Raw genomic sequence first — 18130 nt, 5'->3', positions numbered from 1 at the left:
ATGAGATGGCTAGCTAGCATCACAGACTCAATGGACGTGAGTCTGAGCAGACTCTGGGAGATGGTGGTGGACGGGAGCCTGGCATGCTGCAGTCCATGGGGTCGCAGAGTAGGAACATCTGAGCGACTGAGCAACACAGTAGTAATGACCAACATCGCGGCAGTGCAGTCTGAATCTCCAACAGTCTTGGAGAGAGCACGGACTTCATTACAAATGTAGAAAGAACTGAACATAAAATGATAATGATCAGTCTCTTCATTATTGAGTTTTGGGACCTGAATGTCATTACTCATGATACAGTGTAGCAGCTTTCTGTGAGTTAGAATTTTTCCTGCTCACTGTTTTGGGAATGATCAGTTGAAGTACACAGTTGGTTCTCAAAATAGTTACTCAGTGACTTACTATATAAAGGGTGCCTTTTGAGTCCCTGATGGCTCAGTTGGTAAAGAATCCGCCTGCAATGCACAAGATCCTGGTTTGATTCCTGGGTCAGGAAGATCCACTGGAGAAGGGAAAGGCTACCCAGTCAAGTCTCTTCAAAACTCTGCAGCGCCTACCGATTTTATATATATTTATTGTTGTTGTTTGTTGTGCTTTTTGTTTGTCTTCAGCCATGTGGCCCAGAATGCAGGATCTTAATTCACCGACAAGGAATCAAACCTGCGCCCCATGCAGGGAAAGCAAGGAGCCCCAACCCCTGGACCTCCAGGAATTCCTCTGATTGCACAATTAGATCACCTCAGTTCAGTCACTTCAGTCGCTCAGTCATGTCCGACTCTGCGACCCCGTGGACTGCAGCACGCCAGGCCTCCCTGTCCATCACCAACTCCCAGAGTTTACTCAAACTCATGTCCATCGAGTCGGTGATGCCCTCCAACCATCTCATCCTCTGTCGTCCCCTTCTCCTCCTGCCCTTAATCTTTCCTAGCATCAAGGTCTTTTCAAATAAGTCAGCTCTTTGCATCAGGTGGCTAAAGTATTAGAGCTTCAGCTTCAGCATTAATCCTTCCAGTGACCAGTCAGGACTGATTTCCTTTAGGATGGACTGGTTGGGTCTCCTTGCAGTCCAAGGGACTCTCAAGAGTCATCTCCAACACCACAGTTCAAAACCATCAATTCTTCGGCGCTCAGCTTTCTTTATAGTCCAACTCTCACATCCATACATGACCACTGGAAAAATCATAGCCTTGACTAGACGGACCTTTGCTGGCAAAGTAATGTCTGTGCTTTTTAATATGCTATCTAGGTTGGTCATAATTTTCCTTCCAAGGAGTAAGCGTCTTTTAATTTCATGGCTGCAGTCACCATCTGCAGTGATTTTGGAGCCCAGAAAAATAAAGTCTGACACTGTTTCCACTGTTTCCCCATCTATTTCCCATGAAGTGATGGGACCGGATGCCGTGATCTTCGTTTTCTGAATGTTGAGCTTTAAGCCAACTTTTTCACTCTCCTCTTTCACTTTCATCAAGAGGCTCTTTAGTTCCTCTTCACTTTCTGCCATAAGGGTGGTGTCATCTGCATATCTGAGGTTATTGGTATTTCCCCTGGCCATCTTGATTCCAGCTTGTGCTTCATCCAGCACATCCGGCCCGGCATGCCATATGATGTACTCTGCATATAAGTTAAATAAGCCTGCCCGCCTGCCAAGTCGCTTCAGTTGTGTCTGACTCTTTGGGACCCCATGGGGTTCTCCAGGCAAGAACACTAGCCTGGGCTGCCACTTCCTCCTCCCAGGTAAATAAGCAGAGGGACAGCCTACAGCCTGAGGGCCTCCTTTCCCGGGTTTGTATAAGTCAGTTCCATTCTGGTTCTAACTGTGGCTTTCTGACCTGCACACAGGTTTCTCAGGAGATGGGTGAGGTGGTCTGGTTAACCCTACCTCCCTTTGTTTTACCAGCTTTAACTCATCTCAGACTCCGTGTAGTTAACACATTCGCAGGATGGTTTAGCTTCAGAGTAACCAGGAGGAAATGCAACAGATAGCAAGAGTACAGACTGAGAGAAAACTGTTAATATATGAAAAAGCCTCTCATTCATGTGAATGTAATGGGGGAAAAACATGTTACATGTAAGTAAATATGTAATATGTGCAATGTAAGACTTTTCTCATTCTGCGGAGCCCCTAAAACTTTCTTAAAGGACAGTGAGGAAATGTACATCTTCCTCAACACCTGGGGACCCAGCTCATCAAGTTGGTCACTTCCTAAAGCCTTCCTGAGTCGGGAGCTGCGTCCACAGGCCTGTCAGGAAGCCCTTGCCCCGGCAGTCTCTGGTCTTCGGCCCTAGACACACAGTAACAGGGCATCTTCCCCCTGGCCTTTCTGAAAAATAAGTACAAATTGCAAGAAATGCAGTACAGGTTGTGAGCCGTCAGTACATTAGCTGTGACACCAGGAGATCTGATGGGAGTCAGGAGGAAAAGGTGTAAATTACAGGATAATATCAAGGGGAGGTCAGTCTGTTAGTAATTCAGGGACTCTGATGGACTTAAAGAAAAGGCATGAATTACAGGGTAATATAAAGCAGAGGTCAGTACATTAGTAACACGAGAAAACTGGCAGCTTTGGGAAGAAAAGGTGCAAACCGCGGGATAGTGTAAAGCAGGCGCTTCGCTTTACAGACGCACTTACATCTGGTCAAGGAAGCACGCTGGCCGTACCTACCATGGCTGGAAGCTTCAGGATTTTTGTCCTTCCATTTCGCAGCAGATCTTTATGTCTTTTAGAATTATTAATTAGATTCTAAGTGAATATTGCAGAGAAGAATTATTATGCTTTTTAGTACAGAAAAAACTGAGTCAGAAAGATTCCCTCAAAGCCTCTGAATGTGTGAACCTGTAAAGCACATATTGTCAGCTCTAATAAAGGCGTATCTTTGCGGGGGACACATTCCTGCACATCGTCACACATTCTTCCACAAGGCTCTGTCACTTCTGGGTTCAAGATGGAATTTAAAACAATCATGCCGTTTAAAACATTTTAAATAAAAATTTAATTGACGTATGACAGGTAATGATAGGCCGCGGGAACTCCTGGACCTCTCTCGTTTCTGCACATCTTAAGAGTAAGGCACTGACTGCCTTTTGTCCCACAGCCCCTTTTCAAGAATGTTTGTATAGCAAGCATCCTTGGAAGATGCAGTCAGTGTTTCCTCCCAGAACAAAAGGCAGGCGTGCTTACCAGCCGTCCTAAGAGGCCCGGGCTCTGCAAGCTCAAGGCCCCTCCTCTGGGATGTGGCTCTTTACATGCGTAGCCTCCTCTCCGAGCCCATCCACATCGCACCCCCCCACAGAATCCGGAGGTTCGGAAGCCGACGCAAACGCACGACGCTCGCGCTGCTTGCTGTGCTGTGAGTTACGACGTCCTCTGAGTCTGAGCCGGGAGACCTGGACCTTCTGCCGGCATCCGTGAGACCGATGGGCTGCTTTGGTAGCTTGCAGTGAGACTGAACTCTCAGATCCTTCACAGTTCTTAAGGGCTTCATCAGTGAGGATGGGATGCTCACAATGACACGGCTTTCTGGAAAAATGATTAGGAAGTCACGGTTCTTAACAGAAGTTGAAGCAAGTCCGGGGGACTTGGTAGAGGATATGCTGACCAAGTTATACAGTCACCCAGGCAGCTGCGCGGTCTCTGCTTTGGTCCTTGTCGATGAAGAGCTGTTAGGGAGATAGTTGCCGTGGATTCACAGACAGCTGTCCAGAGCCGTCTGGGTTGCGCTTCCTCTTCTTCAGGCGTAGGGCTTCCCCACCAACACGGCGGCGGGAAGCCTCAAGTCCCCATCGTACACGCTAGAAATGACGAGCACACCGGCTCCTATTGAGTGAGCAGAAAGTTCTACCGCGTTTCAGATAACAGCTGTGTAGACAGACACCTATTCCGAGAATGAAGGGAATTTTGTGACTGCTTCGGGCAGGTTCCAGGAGAATCCTCAGGACTTTGGCCGAGTCTCCAGGGAAGTGAAGGCACGTGATGCCTGCGGAGGAAGGAAGACAAGAGCCGCGCCATGCTAGGCTCTATGTCTCCCACTTCAGATCCGTTTGGAGGGAGAGGTCTCCAAGCTTTCGCAGTGTTTGTGCAAACTAAATAATATTCTCTTGAGGGTCCATCTTGGCAAAAGAAAAAGTTGAAAGACAAGGGAACGATACATTTGATGTTTAAGAGAGCGGCTGCTTCTGAAGGCAAGCACAGGGCTGAGGTCAGGAAGGCAGATGCAGGTACCACAGTAGTACTGGCAGTTCTCTAGTTCTTGGATGGGACTGGGCTCGTAGGTTTCGGTTTCATTATCAAGCTTCATGAGGCAGCTGTTCGTGAACATATATTCACTCTTTTGTGTGTGTCAACTATTACATAATAAATTTTTGTGACCAGGTTAGGGAATTTTAGTTTATAATGAATACTGTTGGATTGCTGTGAATGACATAGCGTCTGGTAGATTCCTATGTGGATTTCAGTAGAGTACAGGATGGTGTCTTTCCTTGAGGGTGCTACCACATCGGACAGGAAAACGGGGCATCTACGCAACTTCGTGCAGGAAACATTAGAGAGGCTCCGTTTTGGGCCTTCTCAGATAGTCGGGATATCATGACATTTTTGCAAATGAAGTACTCTCATATTTGCCTAAGCTAAGATCAATTTCCGCTGGATCATCGAAAAAGCAAGAGAGTTCCAGAAAAACATCTATTTCTGCTTTATTGACTATGCCAAAGCCTTTGACTGTGTGGATCACAATGAACTGTGGAAAATTCTGAAAGAGATGGGAATACCAGACCACCTGACCTGCCTCTTGAGAAATTTGTATGCAGGTCAGGAAGCAGCAGTTAGAACTGGACATGGAACAACAGACTGGTTCCAAATAGGAAAAGGAGTTCGTCGAGGCTGTATATTGTCACCCTGTTTATTTAACTTATATGCAGAGTACATCATGAGAAACGCTGGGCTGGATGAAGCACAAGCTGGAATCAAGATTGCCGGGAGAAATATCAATAACCTCAGATATGCAGATGACACCACCCTTATGGCAGAAAGTGAAGAGGAACTAAAGAGCCTCTTGATGAAAGTGAAAGTAGAGAGTGAAAAAGTTGGCTTAAAGCTCAACATTCAGAAAACAAAGATCATAGCATCTGGTCCCATCTCCACATGGGAAATAGGTGGGGAAACAGTGGAAACAGTGTCAGACTTTATTTTTCTGGGCTCCAAAATCACTACAGATGGTGACTGCAGCCATGAAATTAAAAGACGCTTACTCCTTGGAAGAAAAGTTATGACCAACCTAGACAGCATATTCAAAAGCAGAGACATTTCTTTGCCAACAAAGGTCCATCTAGTCAAGGCTATGGTTTTTCCTGTGGTCATGTATGGATGTGAGAGTTGGACTGTGAAGAAAGCTGAGCGCCGAAGAATTGATGGTTTTGAACTGTGGTGTTGGAGAAGACTCTTGAGAGTCCCTTGGACTGCAAGGAGATCCAACCAGTCCATCCTAAAGGAGATCAGTCCTGAGCATTCATTGGAAGGACTGATGCTGAAGCTGAAACTCCAATACTTTGGCCACCTCATGCGAAGAGTTGACTTATTCGAAAAGACTTGATGCTGGGAGGGATTGGGGGCAGGAGGAGAAGGGGACGACAGAGGATGAGATGGCTGGATGGCATCACGGACTCTGTAGACGTGAGTTTGAGTGAACTCCAGGAGATAGTGATGGACAGGGAGGCCTGGTGTGCTGCGATTCATGGGGTCGCAAAGAGTCGGACACAACTGAGCAACTGAACTGAACTGAACTGAAGATCAATTAAGAGTTATTTCTAGATTCTGTTCTTTTTCATTGCTCCTAAAAGCAGACTGTAAATGTTTTATATATTTATGGTGCTAAGGGGGCGTTATCCAGGCATTTGAAAAATTTAGGAAAATATTCTATGTACTCTACCCACTTCTCTCTCCCAGGAGAATGGAGAAATCTCATTTCCCTTCCTAACTCTGTCTTCTGTCTAGGAGAGAAAGAGAGAGCAGGCACCCTCGAAGTTTTTCTCAGGCAGTGAAACTCTAAGGAGAATTCTGTCCTTTTTTATCCCCCAAGAATGACTGCTGCTCATTGCTGACCGATGAGCCCCACAGGAGGCCTCTGGGAGCTCTCCAGCCCCTCCGGGTGTGGAAGAACAGCAGCTCCTCGGCCTAGCTGACCTTGAGAGTTAAGACACTAGATTCTTTGGGAGGTCACCCCTAGGGTGCTGTCATCATACTACTGCTAAAGATTTTTATCACCCACTGGAGACTAAACGCTTTTCATGCTTTGTTTCATCTACTCTTTCCAGCACACCCAGGTGGCTGTTATCATCACCTCCATTTTATATTTGTTTGTTTGTTTGGCTGTGCTGGGCCTTGAGAGTCCCTTGGACTGCAAGGAGATCAAGCCATTCAATCCTAAAGGAAATCAACCCTGAATATTCATTGGAAGGACTGATGCTGAAGCTGAAGCTCCATTACTTTGGCCACCTGATGCAAAGAGCCAACTCATTGGAAAAGACCCTGATGCTTGGAAAGATTGAGGGCAGGAGGAGAAGGGGCTGACAGAGGCTGAGATAGTTGGATGGCATCACTGACTCGATGGATTTGAATTTGAGCAAACTCCAGGAGACAGTGAAGGAGAGGGAAGCCTGGCATGCTGCAGTCCATGGCGTAGTTCTAGCCAGAAGGCAAAGTCTGTTCTGCGGACTCTACAGCTCGTGCTTTTAGCAACACGACAGCCTTGTCATCTCATCCCTTAATTCTAACAGTAACGTGGGGGCGTAAGGAACTTTTTTCCATCATGAACGTCAGAAGTTATGTAGTGGGAACAAGTGGGCAAGCTCTGTGACCTCCAGGGAGGACGGGGACTCCCTGGCTGAGATCCTGTTACCCCTGTTTCTAGAGAATTTTATACTTTTCCTTCTTATCAAAAGCTTGTTTTGATCTGGGTAGTTAATATTGTTGGATAAGTTGGAGTTAACTTTTCTAAAGCGTGAGGAGGAGGGACAAGCCCCTCGGAGATGTTTTTATGTTGCTAAACGTGGCGACATTTCTTTCACCTGCATGCTTTTGTTTCTATGAGAAAGCGAGCAGGGTGCGAACTGCGCTTGTCTCTGGTTTTCTCGTGAAAGCCACGCAGGCCATTTTCCTCCTGGTCTATAATTGGGCCCTAGGAGGGAAGTAAATTACTTGACTCAAAACCAGGCTTCAAAGGCAGAGTTTGAAGTGTCTTTCTTTATCCTGAGCTTGCAGATTTGTCTTTAGTCGGCTACTGAGAAAAATAAACAAACAAATACTTTAATCTGACTTACAGAGCACTTAAAACAAGGAAGGCGGCAGAAAAGAAGCAGGAGGCGCCTCCCCAGGGGATGCCCCAGGCCGGTAGCATCTGGAAGGCAAGCGCTGCTGCCTGAGACGGGGGAGAGCCCCAGGGGAGTGTCTGCAGGAGAGCGTTCGGCACGGGAAGGTTCGCGCCGCTGCTCTGTGGGGACTTTTGTCTCCACCTGTTCCTGTTGTTGTCTAGTTGCTAAGTCATGTCCAGCTCTTTGCAACCTCATGGACTGTAGCCCGCCAGGCTCCTCTGTTGACATGTACTTATCCGTACCTTATTTTGGTGGGAAAGACCATGAGTGTTAGTTGCTCAGTTGTGTGCGACTCTTTGTGACCCCAAGGACTGTAGCCCGCCAGCCTCCTCTGTCCATGGGATTCTCCAGGCTAGAATACTGGAGTAGATTGCCATGTCCTATAGTACAGCCACCGGAAAGCCACCCAGGGAGTCTCTCTAGAAGGAAAGGGAGGTTCAAGACCACAGGTGGGGGGTGCCCTTCATTTATGAGCTTAATGTAAGCCACTCTGCTTAGATAAGCAGGTGAGAGGTTCTGGGCTTCCCTCTATGGTCCTGGGACCCTCCTTAACCAGTGATGAGGCCCAGGAATACCTGTCATCCAGGCACCAGTCAGTGCAGGCGAGGCGCTCGCACCCTGCTGCTTGGCCGAGCTCACCCCGGAGCCGTGGGAATGGGTGGGGTCTTCTCCTCCCAAGTCCCGGGGATCCTTGATAACAGCCATGGGGGCAGGTCTGGGGTTTCTAGGGAAGCTAAACAGTGCCAGCAGCATAGGGGTATTTATGTCTTAAACCTTACACCTCCTTTCAGAACCTTACGGAGATGTGCGCATCAGTAAGAGAGCGGGAGTGAATTACTTTCAGAGTCGATGGTGAGGCCGTCTAAGAGTCCCTGAAGCCTGTGTCCCCACAGCAGCCTTCCCCTGACACACTCGGGCGGCCACCAGTCTGCTCGTAGCTCTCAGGTTACCCCGTGGTGTTTGTCTCTGACACTCCTGTGCCGCTGGAGAGTCTGATTTTTTTAATATTTATTTATTATTTATTTGGCTGGACCAGGTCTTCCCTGGGACATGAGGGGTCTTCACTCCTCATCGTGGCACGCATGGTTTTTGGTTGAGGCAGGCAGACTCTCAGCCGCGGCGTGGGGGGTCCAGTTAGTTCCACGATTGGGCGTTGAACCCCGGCCCCTGTGTCAGGAGCACAGAGGCTTAGCCACTGGGCCACCTGGAGAGCCCCAGATCTGAAGTTTAAGGAGGCTAAGTGTGGGGGTGTGGTAAGAGGAATTCAAAAAGGTGTAGATCCTATTTGTTTAGGACAGTTATGCATTATTTAAAACTTACTTAAAACTTTGAACAGTGTTCCTCATTGACATAGTAGAATGACTGTATCAGCAGGAGTTTGGAAGAGGGGAATGGCAAACAAGGCTTGCTGCTGCTGCTGCTGAGTCGCGTCAGTCGTGTCCGACTCCGTGCGACCCCATAGACGGCAGCCCTCCAGGCTCCCCGTCCCTGGGATTCTCTGTGTCCGACTCCGTGCGACCCCATAGAGGGCAGCCCTCCAGGCTCCCCGTCCCTGGGATTCTCCAGGCAAGAACACCAGAGTGGGTTGCCATTTCCTTCTCTAATGCATGAAAGTGAAAAGTGAAAGTGAAGTCGCTCAATTGTGTCCGACTGTTACGACCCCATGGACTGCAGCCCACCAGGCTCCTCCGTCCATGGGATTTTCCAGGCAAGAGTACTGGAGTGGGGTGCCATTGCCTTCTCCAAAACAAGGGTTAATGGCCAGTAAAAATTTCGTGATCTTTTGTTCTCTGTATATTTTATCTAAGTTTAAAGAGTTTGTTGTTGTTGTTGTTTATTTGTTTACTCTCTGGTTTCGGTGTGTGGGCTTCTCACGAGTGGCTTCTCTCGTGAAGCACAGGCCCCATGTGCGGGCTCAGTAATCAGGGCACGTGGATTGAGTTGCTCTGCAGCATATGCGATCTTAATTCCCTGACCAGGGATCCAAGTCATGCCCCCTGCATTGGCAGGCAGATTCTTAACCACTAGACCACCAGGGAAGTCCTCAGTTCAGTTCAGTTCAGTCGCTCAGTCATGTCTGACCCTTTGCGACCCCATGGACTGCAGCACGCCAGGCCTCCCTGTCCATCACCATCTCCTGGAGTTTACTCAAACTCATGTCCATCAAGTTGGTGATACCATTCAACCATCTCATCCTCTGTCGTCCCCTTCTCCTCCTGCCTTCAGTCTTTCCCAGCATCAGGGTCTTTTCCAATGAGTCAGTTTCGCATAGGTGGCCAAAGGATTGGTTTCAGCTTCAGCATCAGTCCTTCCAATGAATATTCAGGACTGATTTCCTTTAGGATGGACTGGTTTGATCTCCTTGCAGTCCAAGGGATTAGGGAAGTCCTAAAGAGATTTTAAAATTCAGAATAAATGTCCATTTTTTAAAAACAGGAATGGTTTTATTTCTTACAATTTTTACTTCTCTAAATCATACAAAGCTATATTGAATTCAGAAATCTTGTCAAATAAGGCAAAATATATAACATTAGAAAATTTTAACCCCAGGTTCTTTCTTCAAAATATTAACCAACTGCATTTTGTTAATATTCACGTTAAGTAGTATCAAAACGAGCATTTGTGGCCATATCGACACACATGCATCCTGTGCAGGGTGCTTCCTGGTTGCTGGGGATACAGAGGAATAGAAGGCGATCTTCTTGTCCTCAGAAACCAGCGCATTTGGAGAAAAGGACAAAACATGGGAATAAACAGTAGCACGTTACTCCCTGCCTGTTTCCACTAAGTCTAAATGTTACTCGCTCAGTGCTGTCTTAACTCTTTGCGACCCCGTGGACTGTCGCCCACCAGGCTCGTCTGTCCATGGGAGTCTCCAGGCAAGAATACTGGAGTGGGTGGCCATTTCCTTCTCCAGGGGATTTTTCCCTACCCAGGAATTGAACCCGGGTCTCCCACATTGCAGACAGATTCTTTACTGTCTGAGCCACCAGGGAAGCCCCCTAGTTCCACTAGGTGAGATGAAATAAGCAATTCAGAAAAGGCAGCGATTCTTCAGGGAGGGGTGGTCCTGCGGAGGATGAGAGAGGCTCTGATCCTGTAAGGAAGGGGAGGACCTCACAGGTTGCCAAGTAAGTTTGCTTTTGCAGTTGCATTTTATTCCATTTCCCCTAAAATTATTGTTAGAGCATACTGTTTGATTCCAAGATTTGCTTTGCTATATTACAGTTTCCTATGGAATTGCTGGGATGCTGGGAAAGATTGAAGGCCAAAAGGGAAGAGGATGACAGAAGATGAGAAGGTTAGATAGGATCACCAACTCAGTGGAGATGAATCTGAGCAAACTCTGGGAGACAGTGAAGGCAGGGGAGGAAGGACTTAGTGACTGAACAGCGACAGCAATAGAATTGTTAGGATCTGGTCTCATGGATCACTTCTGACTGTGTGTTCTCCAAAACTTCTGTAATGGTTCCCTATTGTTCTTTTAGAATTATTTTACAATAATACAATTCTAAATTTCTTTTATAGTGAGAGCAAAACTATCGCCAGAAGCAAACTAGAAGATATAGGTATCAACAGGTGTGTTTCTTGTGACATAAATGTAGGGACCGTTTCTTATCTATCAGAGCTAAGGACTGTTCTACCTACACAGCCACTGTCTTTCAGCATCTGTTCCTCACTGCGGCCTTGACGTGACACATTCACTCGTGAGAATTTCAGAAAACTGAATCTGACTGCAGTCAAGCTGGCAGAGTTCTTCCCTGGATTTATCTGACATTAATTTGTTGGATTAGTCTTCAATCAATAAATTAGGAGTAAACGTGAAATTTCTGTTTAGTGTTATTTCTTCCCATTAGTCATTTCCTGTCCCTGACTCTCCATCTCTTTCCACCAAGTCTGAGAGTGCCCGTCTTTGGCCTGTGAGTTCCTTCTGGGTAGGCCTCATCGACTCCCTGGAGCTTTGAGTAGTGCTCAATGAAAGCTTAGTGAATGAATGAAAACAGCATTTTACATATGATTAGAAAGAAGACATACGGAGGAGATTAGCTATAAATACACATGTATGATTTTAATTTTCACAGGCATTTTTTTTAAACAATCTTTTAAAAAAAAGTGTTTATTTGGCTGCCTCCAGTCCTCAATGCGGGGTGCAGCATGCAGGCTCTTAGGCTGCGGCATCGGGCTCTCTGGTTGCGGTTCTCAGGCTCCAGAGCGCAGGCTCAGCATTGCAGCACTTGGGTTTAGTTCTCCTCGGCACGTGAGATCTTAGTCCCTTGACCAGGGATCGAACCCCTGCATTGCAAGGTGGATTCTTAACCGCTGGACCACCGGGGAAGCCCCCTAAACAATCCATCTTATGAAAGTAACTTCCTGCTGGTCTCACCTAGTCAAAAGCTAATCTTGATTTGAAGGAGGCAGGATTTGTGAGCCTCTCAAGGAGGCTCATATTTTTGAACATCAGTTATTTTGTAAGAAGGGCCTGTTCTCTGTGACATATTAACACGTCTGATGAAGTGGATGTTCACGTTTTAGAAGCTCTTTGGCTGCCTCTTCTGCATAATTAAGTTCTTTTCAGAGCGGCTTCTACACTGTCGATGCCACATGTGTATTTCAGACTAGTGAACACAGCTAGAATCTGATCACCAGCTTCTCAAAGCCGTCCTCCGTTGCCCAGCAGGCGGCTTCCTGTCAGAATTCATTTCCCACTTGGAAAGTATCTCTCTGACCCGCTGACTTCTGGACACAATTCACCCTTCACATATTTGAGTCTGCCCCGCGTCACCCGTCCTTAGCACCTCAGACGCCAAAAGACCCTCTTGTAATCAGAGTGATAAAAATCACCATAAACGTCAGGAGGCGGAAAGCTAAGAAGAAGGTTTGAAGACTTTTGTTCCCTTGATCTTTCTAATTTAAAAAATGCTTTTAGCATGTATCTATTTCTATTACGATAGTTTAAGAAATTAATGACTTATGGTTGAAGCCAGATGTTTTCTCAGTTCCTTCAGTCTTTGGATGATTCAATTAAGCTTTGGCAGAGTTGCAGTAAATTCAGTTCAGTTTAGCAAACAGGGTGACCCTTTGGCTGGCCCTCCTGTTACTGTGGTCTCTACACGAACTGTGCTTTAGTTGCAATAAAGCTTGTGTGAGTGATCCAGATATGCATGCTGGGGAAATTAAAATTCACCGTGGAAGAGGAGTAGGTTGGGCAGGTATCGTCCAAGAAGGAATTTCATGCTGGAGAAAGTAGAAGGTTTGGCTTACAAGGAGGGGAGTCATGCCAGGTAAGGAGCACTGAGATGGGATTCAGCAGGGCAGGTACCGATTCTTGGAGAGGGATGGGACATGAGAGAATGGTCTTCATCTGGCTTCAGGCTGCAGAACTGGTGCCCGGGAAGCCATGGTAACTGTCCAGGGCTTAATCGAGGAGGTCGTGTTTCCAGAGTAAAGGAGATGGACAGGTGAAGAGGAAGTCAGAGCTTAGGAACGTTACACAGAAAGAATCTGATAGCCTCCAAGGCTAATTGGATGTTGGGAGCAGCGCTGAGAGAACTGTCTGTGAGCTCCCAGGGCTGGGAAGCCTGGGTGAGTGGGAGAGCTGTCCATTAGCACCCAGCACCTATGGTGCAGATCAGGTGCTTGGTAAGTGTTTGATGACTGAGTAAATGGCCTGCCTTGTATTACGCTCCACCCTGGTGGTGGAGAACCATCAGACTAAGCATCAGAAGCAATTATGAGCTTAAAACCTGGAGATCTCCATGTCCCACGCCCCCACCTCTTAGTGTAGACGGGGGACTAGAGTGGGAAGCGGTCCAGGAAGAGGCTTGAGAGGATGCATGCGAGTGGGGGGAGCCAGGCAAGGAGAGGGCAGGAGAGAGCCTGCAATCTGCAGCTCCGTGAGAACAAGGGGAAGGCGGGGTGTTTCAGGGAGACAGAGTGGATGGAGGTGTCAAAAAATAAGAGGTCTAAGTTTGATTTTGTCCCGGAGAAGGGCACCTTGCTGATGCTTGAGGAGCCTCAGGGAAGTGGCAGCAGGGGATGCCAGCTGGCAAAGACCTGAGTAGGGAGGCCATGCTTATATCATTGGTGAGACTGTAGACAAGAGCCTTCCCTCAGTTATGTCCAGCGATGAACCGCTTTGAGGGAAGCCTACTCCTTAGCTGACTCGTGTTATGTCAGAAAATGCCAGTATGTCATTAATACCTGTAGCTGTAAAATGTACCTATTTCCACACTGTAACCCCAAAACATTATTTTTACAAACCATTTGAAGACAACATTTTTATTTTCTTTGATTCTACTCTTTCAAAATTTCGTTTATCCCTCTCAGAGATTTATTTCTAGGTCACTGATTCAGATTTCAAAACCAGCACTTTCTATGAGCTTATTTTATGCCTAGTAGAGTTGAAATTCAAACATTTTCTGAGAGTAGCAACTGAAATAGCTTCAAAGACATTTTTCACATCCACCTTGTTTTTTTCCTTTGCTGATTGTATCTTTTCCAAAATGCCCCAGATTGATAGCTCCTGGGATATAGTATGCCTGTAGTAACAACACAAGCTTTTGAGAATTGAGAAATATACTGTTTTTGTCCTGGCTCTTGAAGAGGTTCCTTTACTCCTAAGCGCAAGCTCCGGCCAAGGGGAAAAGTGCGAAGGAACAGGAGTCACAGGACCTAGCCTCAGTTCCCATCTTTGTTGTGTGATCTTGGAGACTGCAGTAGAGGGCCAATTAGGTCTCTTTCAAAACAAAAAAAAATCTCGGAAGATCCTCGTTGGTTATCCATTTTGAATAGAACAGTGTGTCTGTGCCACTGGCTCGATGGACGTGACTCTGAGTAAGCTCCAGGGGTTGGTGAAGGACAGGGAAGCCTGGCACGCTGCAGTCTGTGGGGTCGCAAAAAGTTGGACACGACTGAGCGACTGAACTGAACTGTGTGTACATGTCAACCTCAAACTCCCCAAATGTCCCTTCCTCCCATCCTTCCCCCGCTTCCGGCAACCGTGGACCTACCGTGTAGCCCAGGAAACTCTGCTCAGTGTTGTGTGCCCGGGTGGGAGGGGAGTTTGGGCGAGAAAGGACACGTGTGTATGGATGGCTGAGTCCCCCTGCTCTCCACCTGGAACTATCACAGTATTGTTAATCAGCTATACTCTAATATAAAAAAAAGTTTTTGTTTTTTTTTTTAAAACTGCCATGGAATTTGCTACCAAAAGAAAATAATAAAATAAAATAAATCTCAGAATCCGTGAATATACTTTATCATTTAACTTAGTCATCAAGCCTACCGTATGGTATGATCCCACACTTGGAGATGTTCTGTTTACCGTGGAATGTCATCTGCCCCTTTGTTTGGCTGACTCTCTCATCCTTCTAACTGCATGGTGTGTATTTTCTGGTATCCAGCAGCCCCCAGCCCCCACACCCCAGCACCCAGCACCTATGGTGCAGGTCAGATGCTCGGTAAGGATTTGACGACTGAGTAGATGGCCTGTCATGTGTTACGCTCCACCCTGCTGATGCAGAACCATCAGACTAAGCATCAGAAGCGATTATGAGCTTAAGACCATGGAGAGCTCCATGTCCCACCCCTCCACCTTCAGTATTTGAGTTTCTATAAATCGGCCTTTCACATCCATACTTAAAAATATCCCCATTGGTCATGCTCATGTGAGAAGCGCTGATCCACCATCTGTGAGTTCCTGGAGGTCACAGATTATGGTTTCTATCAGCTCGCTCCCGGCCCCTTGGGTAATCTCTGGCGGAAAGTCGGTATCCAGTGTTCGTGAACAAATGACTCCAAACGTGGAGATTAACGATAAATGAGAACAAAATGCTCCTTCTTTTGGCTGCAGATATAACACCTTGAAACTTTAAATACTAATTTATACTACTCATAATATGTTCTATTTTTAAAGAAATGAATTGAATGCCCAAATTACCAGTTCTGATAAATTTAAAAATTGATGGTTTGTCACCTAATAATTGTGGCTAGAACTCCTTTGCTTTGTTTGCTTAATGCTTACAATTTAGTGATGATTCATTTCCTTTCATTATTACTTGCCTTTCCATATTGTTGTTGTTCAGTCACTCGGTCATGTCCGACTCTGCGACCCCATGGACTGCAGCACGCCAGGCTCCCCTTTCCTTCACTATCTCCCAAAGTTTGCTTACATCATGTCCACTGAGTCAGTGGTGTTATCTAATCACCTCATCCTCTGCTGCCCGCTTCTCCTTTTGCCTTCTGTCTTTCCCAGAATCAGGGTCCTCTCCACGTATCTGCACCAGGTGGCCAAAGGATTGGAGCTTCAGCTTCAGCATCGGTCCTTCCAGTGAATATTCAGGGTTAATTTCCTTTAGGATTGACTGGTTTGATCTCCTTGCCTTGCCATACACCTTGTTTTAAGTTGTCTTTAAGAACTCACAACCTATTACTCTCTTTCAGTGACATAATTCTGATATTTTAAGCTATAGTTTCTTGATAGGTCATGATGTGAAGCCGGGAAAGACATAGAACCAGCATTAACTCTGAGTCATCTCACAGCTCATGATCGTGTGTGTCATATTTCTATGCTCCAGAGAAGAGAGACAGCATTGGTTTTTAACTAAGAATATTATGCTATCCTTAATACAAAGCCCTTATCACTAATACCCTATTGACCTGTGTCTTATCTATTTTTGAGTAACAAATTACCATGAGGCTTAGCAGATTAAAGCAATAAACATTTTGTATCTCACATAATACCTGTGGGTTGGGAATCTGGGAATGACTGAGCTGCTGGTCCTGGCTTCTCTTGCCTCTCATAAAGTTACACTCAGGATGTCAGCCGGGACTGCGGTCATCTGAAGGCATGACTGGGGCCGGAGGACTCACCCCCCAGGTGGCCCCCGCAGACGCTGGGCATCCTGGTGCCTCTCGTCCTCATGAGGCCCCCTTGTCAGGGCTGTGGGAGTGTCTTCACGGTAGAGGGACCATCAGGTGTTCTGCTGGTGATTTCATATATGAACTTTCAGGAAGAAAAGAGAAAGGTTAGGTCAGTAGCAGTGGTAAGCCCAAATGTGGGTTAAAAAAAACCAAACAACACCCAGCTTAACAAAAGTGGTAAGTAAGCCAGGTATCAGGTGTTTACACAGCTATCCCATTTCAAAGAAGTTCTCTTCCGGTTCTTCTCCATCATCCCAGTCTTCTGTCTGCGTGAAACTTGCTCACATCCTGATTCTGGCAGTCACATGCTGCCACACTGCTTGGTCCGTATCTGTCTGCCCCACTGGACCGGAAGTGCAAGGTGCAGAGCTGTGACTTTCACCCTGAACCTCAGATGCTCAAGGCAGTGCCTGGCCCTTAGCTGATCTTTACTGTCTGTTGTTGAACTTCACAAGCCTTATACAACTGAATACCATTGTCTCCCTTTTCTCTGTAAGACTGGGTAACTTGATTGAAGGTCTGCAGATAGTAAGTGGCAGAGTTTGGGGTTCAAAGTCAGGTCTGGATTTTGTTCATCAGCTAAGATGGTGTTGTGAAGGCCCTCAGAGTCACCTGTGTGTCAGGAGGCCTCAAATGTCATCCTCGGGAGAAATTCCTTAGGAGATATCTCTGTATTTACCCAGAATGAATCACTATGGTTTAAGAGAGATTGCTTGAAGGAGACGTTTTTCTTTTTATGAAATTAAAGAATATTGAAGATAAACTGGCCTATTGCATTTGGGCTTCAAGCCAGTGTTTGGTGTTATCTGATGTGCTTTCATCTCTAAGTGGTTTGCAAAAAATTCCTCACACCTCAAGTGCAAAGGGAAAGTCTCTTTCTCTTTTTCCACTTTTTTCAGGGATTCTACCCAGGTTGATTTGAAAGATTTGAACATGGTGTTTAGATATGAAGTTGTTGTCAGTCTCTCAGTCGTGTCTAACTCTGCACCCCCATGACTACAGCATGCCAGGCTTCCCTGTCCTTCACCATCTCCTGGAGCTTGCTCAAACCCATGTCCACTGAGTTGGTGATGCCATCCAACCATCTCATCCTCTGTCGTCCACTTCTCCTGGCTTCAATCTTTCCCAAAAGCAAAAAGATAGGACATTGAAAGATAAACTCCCCAGGTCAGTAGGTGCCCAATATGTTACTGAAGAAGAATATACTTCTGGAGAAACAGCTCCAGAAGCAAAGAAGAGGCTGAGCCAAAGTGGAAACAACACTCAGTGGTGGATGTGACTGGTGATGGAAGTAAAGTCCCATGCTGTAAGGAGCAACACTGCATAGGAACCTGGAACGTTAGTCCATGAATCAGGGTGAACTGGAAGTGGTCAAACAGGAGATGGCAAGAGTGAACATGGACATCTTAGAACTGAAATGGACTGGAATCGGTGGATTAACTCAGACGACCATTACATCTACTACTGTGGGCAGGAATCCCTTAGAAGAAATGGAGTAGCCATCATAGTCAACAGAGTCGGAAATGCAGTACATGGATGCAGTCTCAAAAACGACAGAATGATCTCTATTCATTTCCAAGGCAAACCATTCAATATCACAGTGATCCAAGCCTATGCCCCAACCAGTAATGCTGAAGAAGCTGAAGTTGAACGGTTCTATGAAGACCTACAAGACCTTCTAGAACTAACACACAAAAAAGATGTCCTTTTCATCATAGGGGACTGGAATGCAAAAGTAGGAAGTCAAGAGATACCTGGAGTAACAGGCAAGTTTGGCCTTGGAGTATGGAACGAAGCAGGGCAAAGGCTATTGGAGTTTTGCCAAGAGAACACACTGGTCATAGC

The 18130-nt window shown here is 46.4% G+C and overlaps 1 protein-coding gene across 6 annotated transcripts in view; it reads left to right on the top strand.

Moving 5' to 3' along the window:
- The window catches only part of EFCAB11 (EF-hand calcium binding domain 11), a 173259-nt gene that overhangs the window by 77858 nt on the left and 77271 nt on the right, over positions 1-18130 (top strand). The window contains exon 6 of one of the 6 annotated variants that reach the window (XM_070798013.1): positions 11016-11458. The exons of the other annotated variants lie outside the window; for them this stretch is intronic. Coding sequence (XP_070654114.1) covers positions 11016-11091 — 76 coding nt within the window. The 3' untranslated portion in view covers positions 11092-11458. Of the gene's footprint in view, positions 1-11015; positions 11459-18130 lie in introns of those variants that run through there. 6 annotated transcript variants of the gene reach the window in all.

The sequence above is a fragment of the Bos indicus genome, chromosome 10, assembly GCF_029378745.1.
Source record: "Bos indicus isolate NIAB-ARS_2022 breed Sahiwal x Tharparkar chromosome 10, NIAB-ARS_B.indTharparkar_mat_pri_1.0, whole genome shotgun sequence".
NCBI lineage: Eukaryota > Metazoa > Chordata > Mammalia > Artiodactyla > Bovidae > Bos > Bos indicus.
This window is presented reverse-complemented; position numbering and strand designations above follow the sequence as displayed.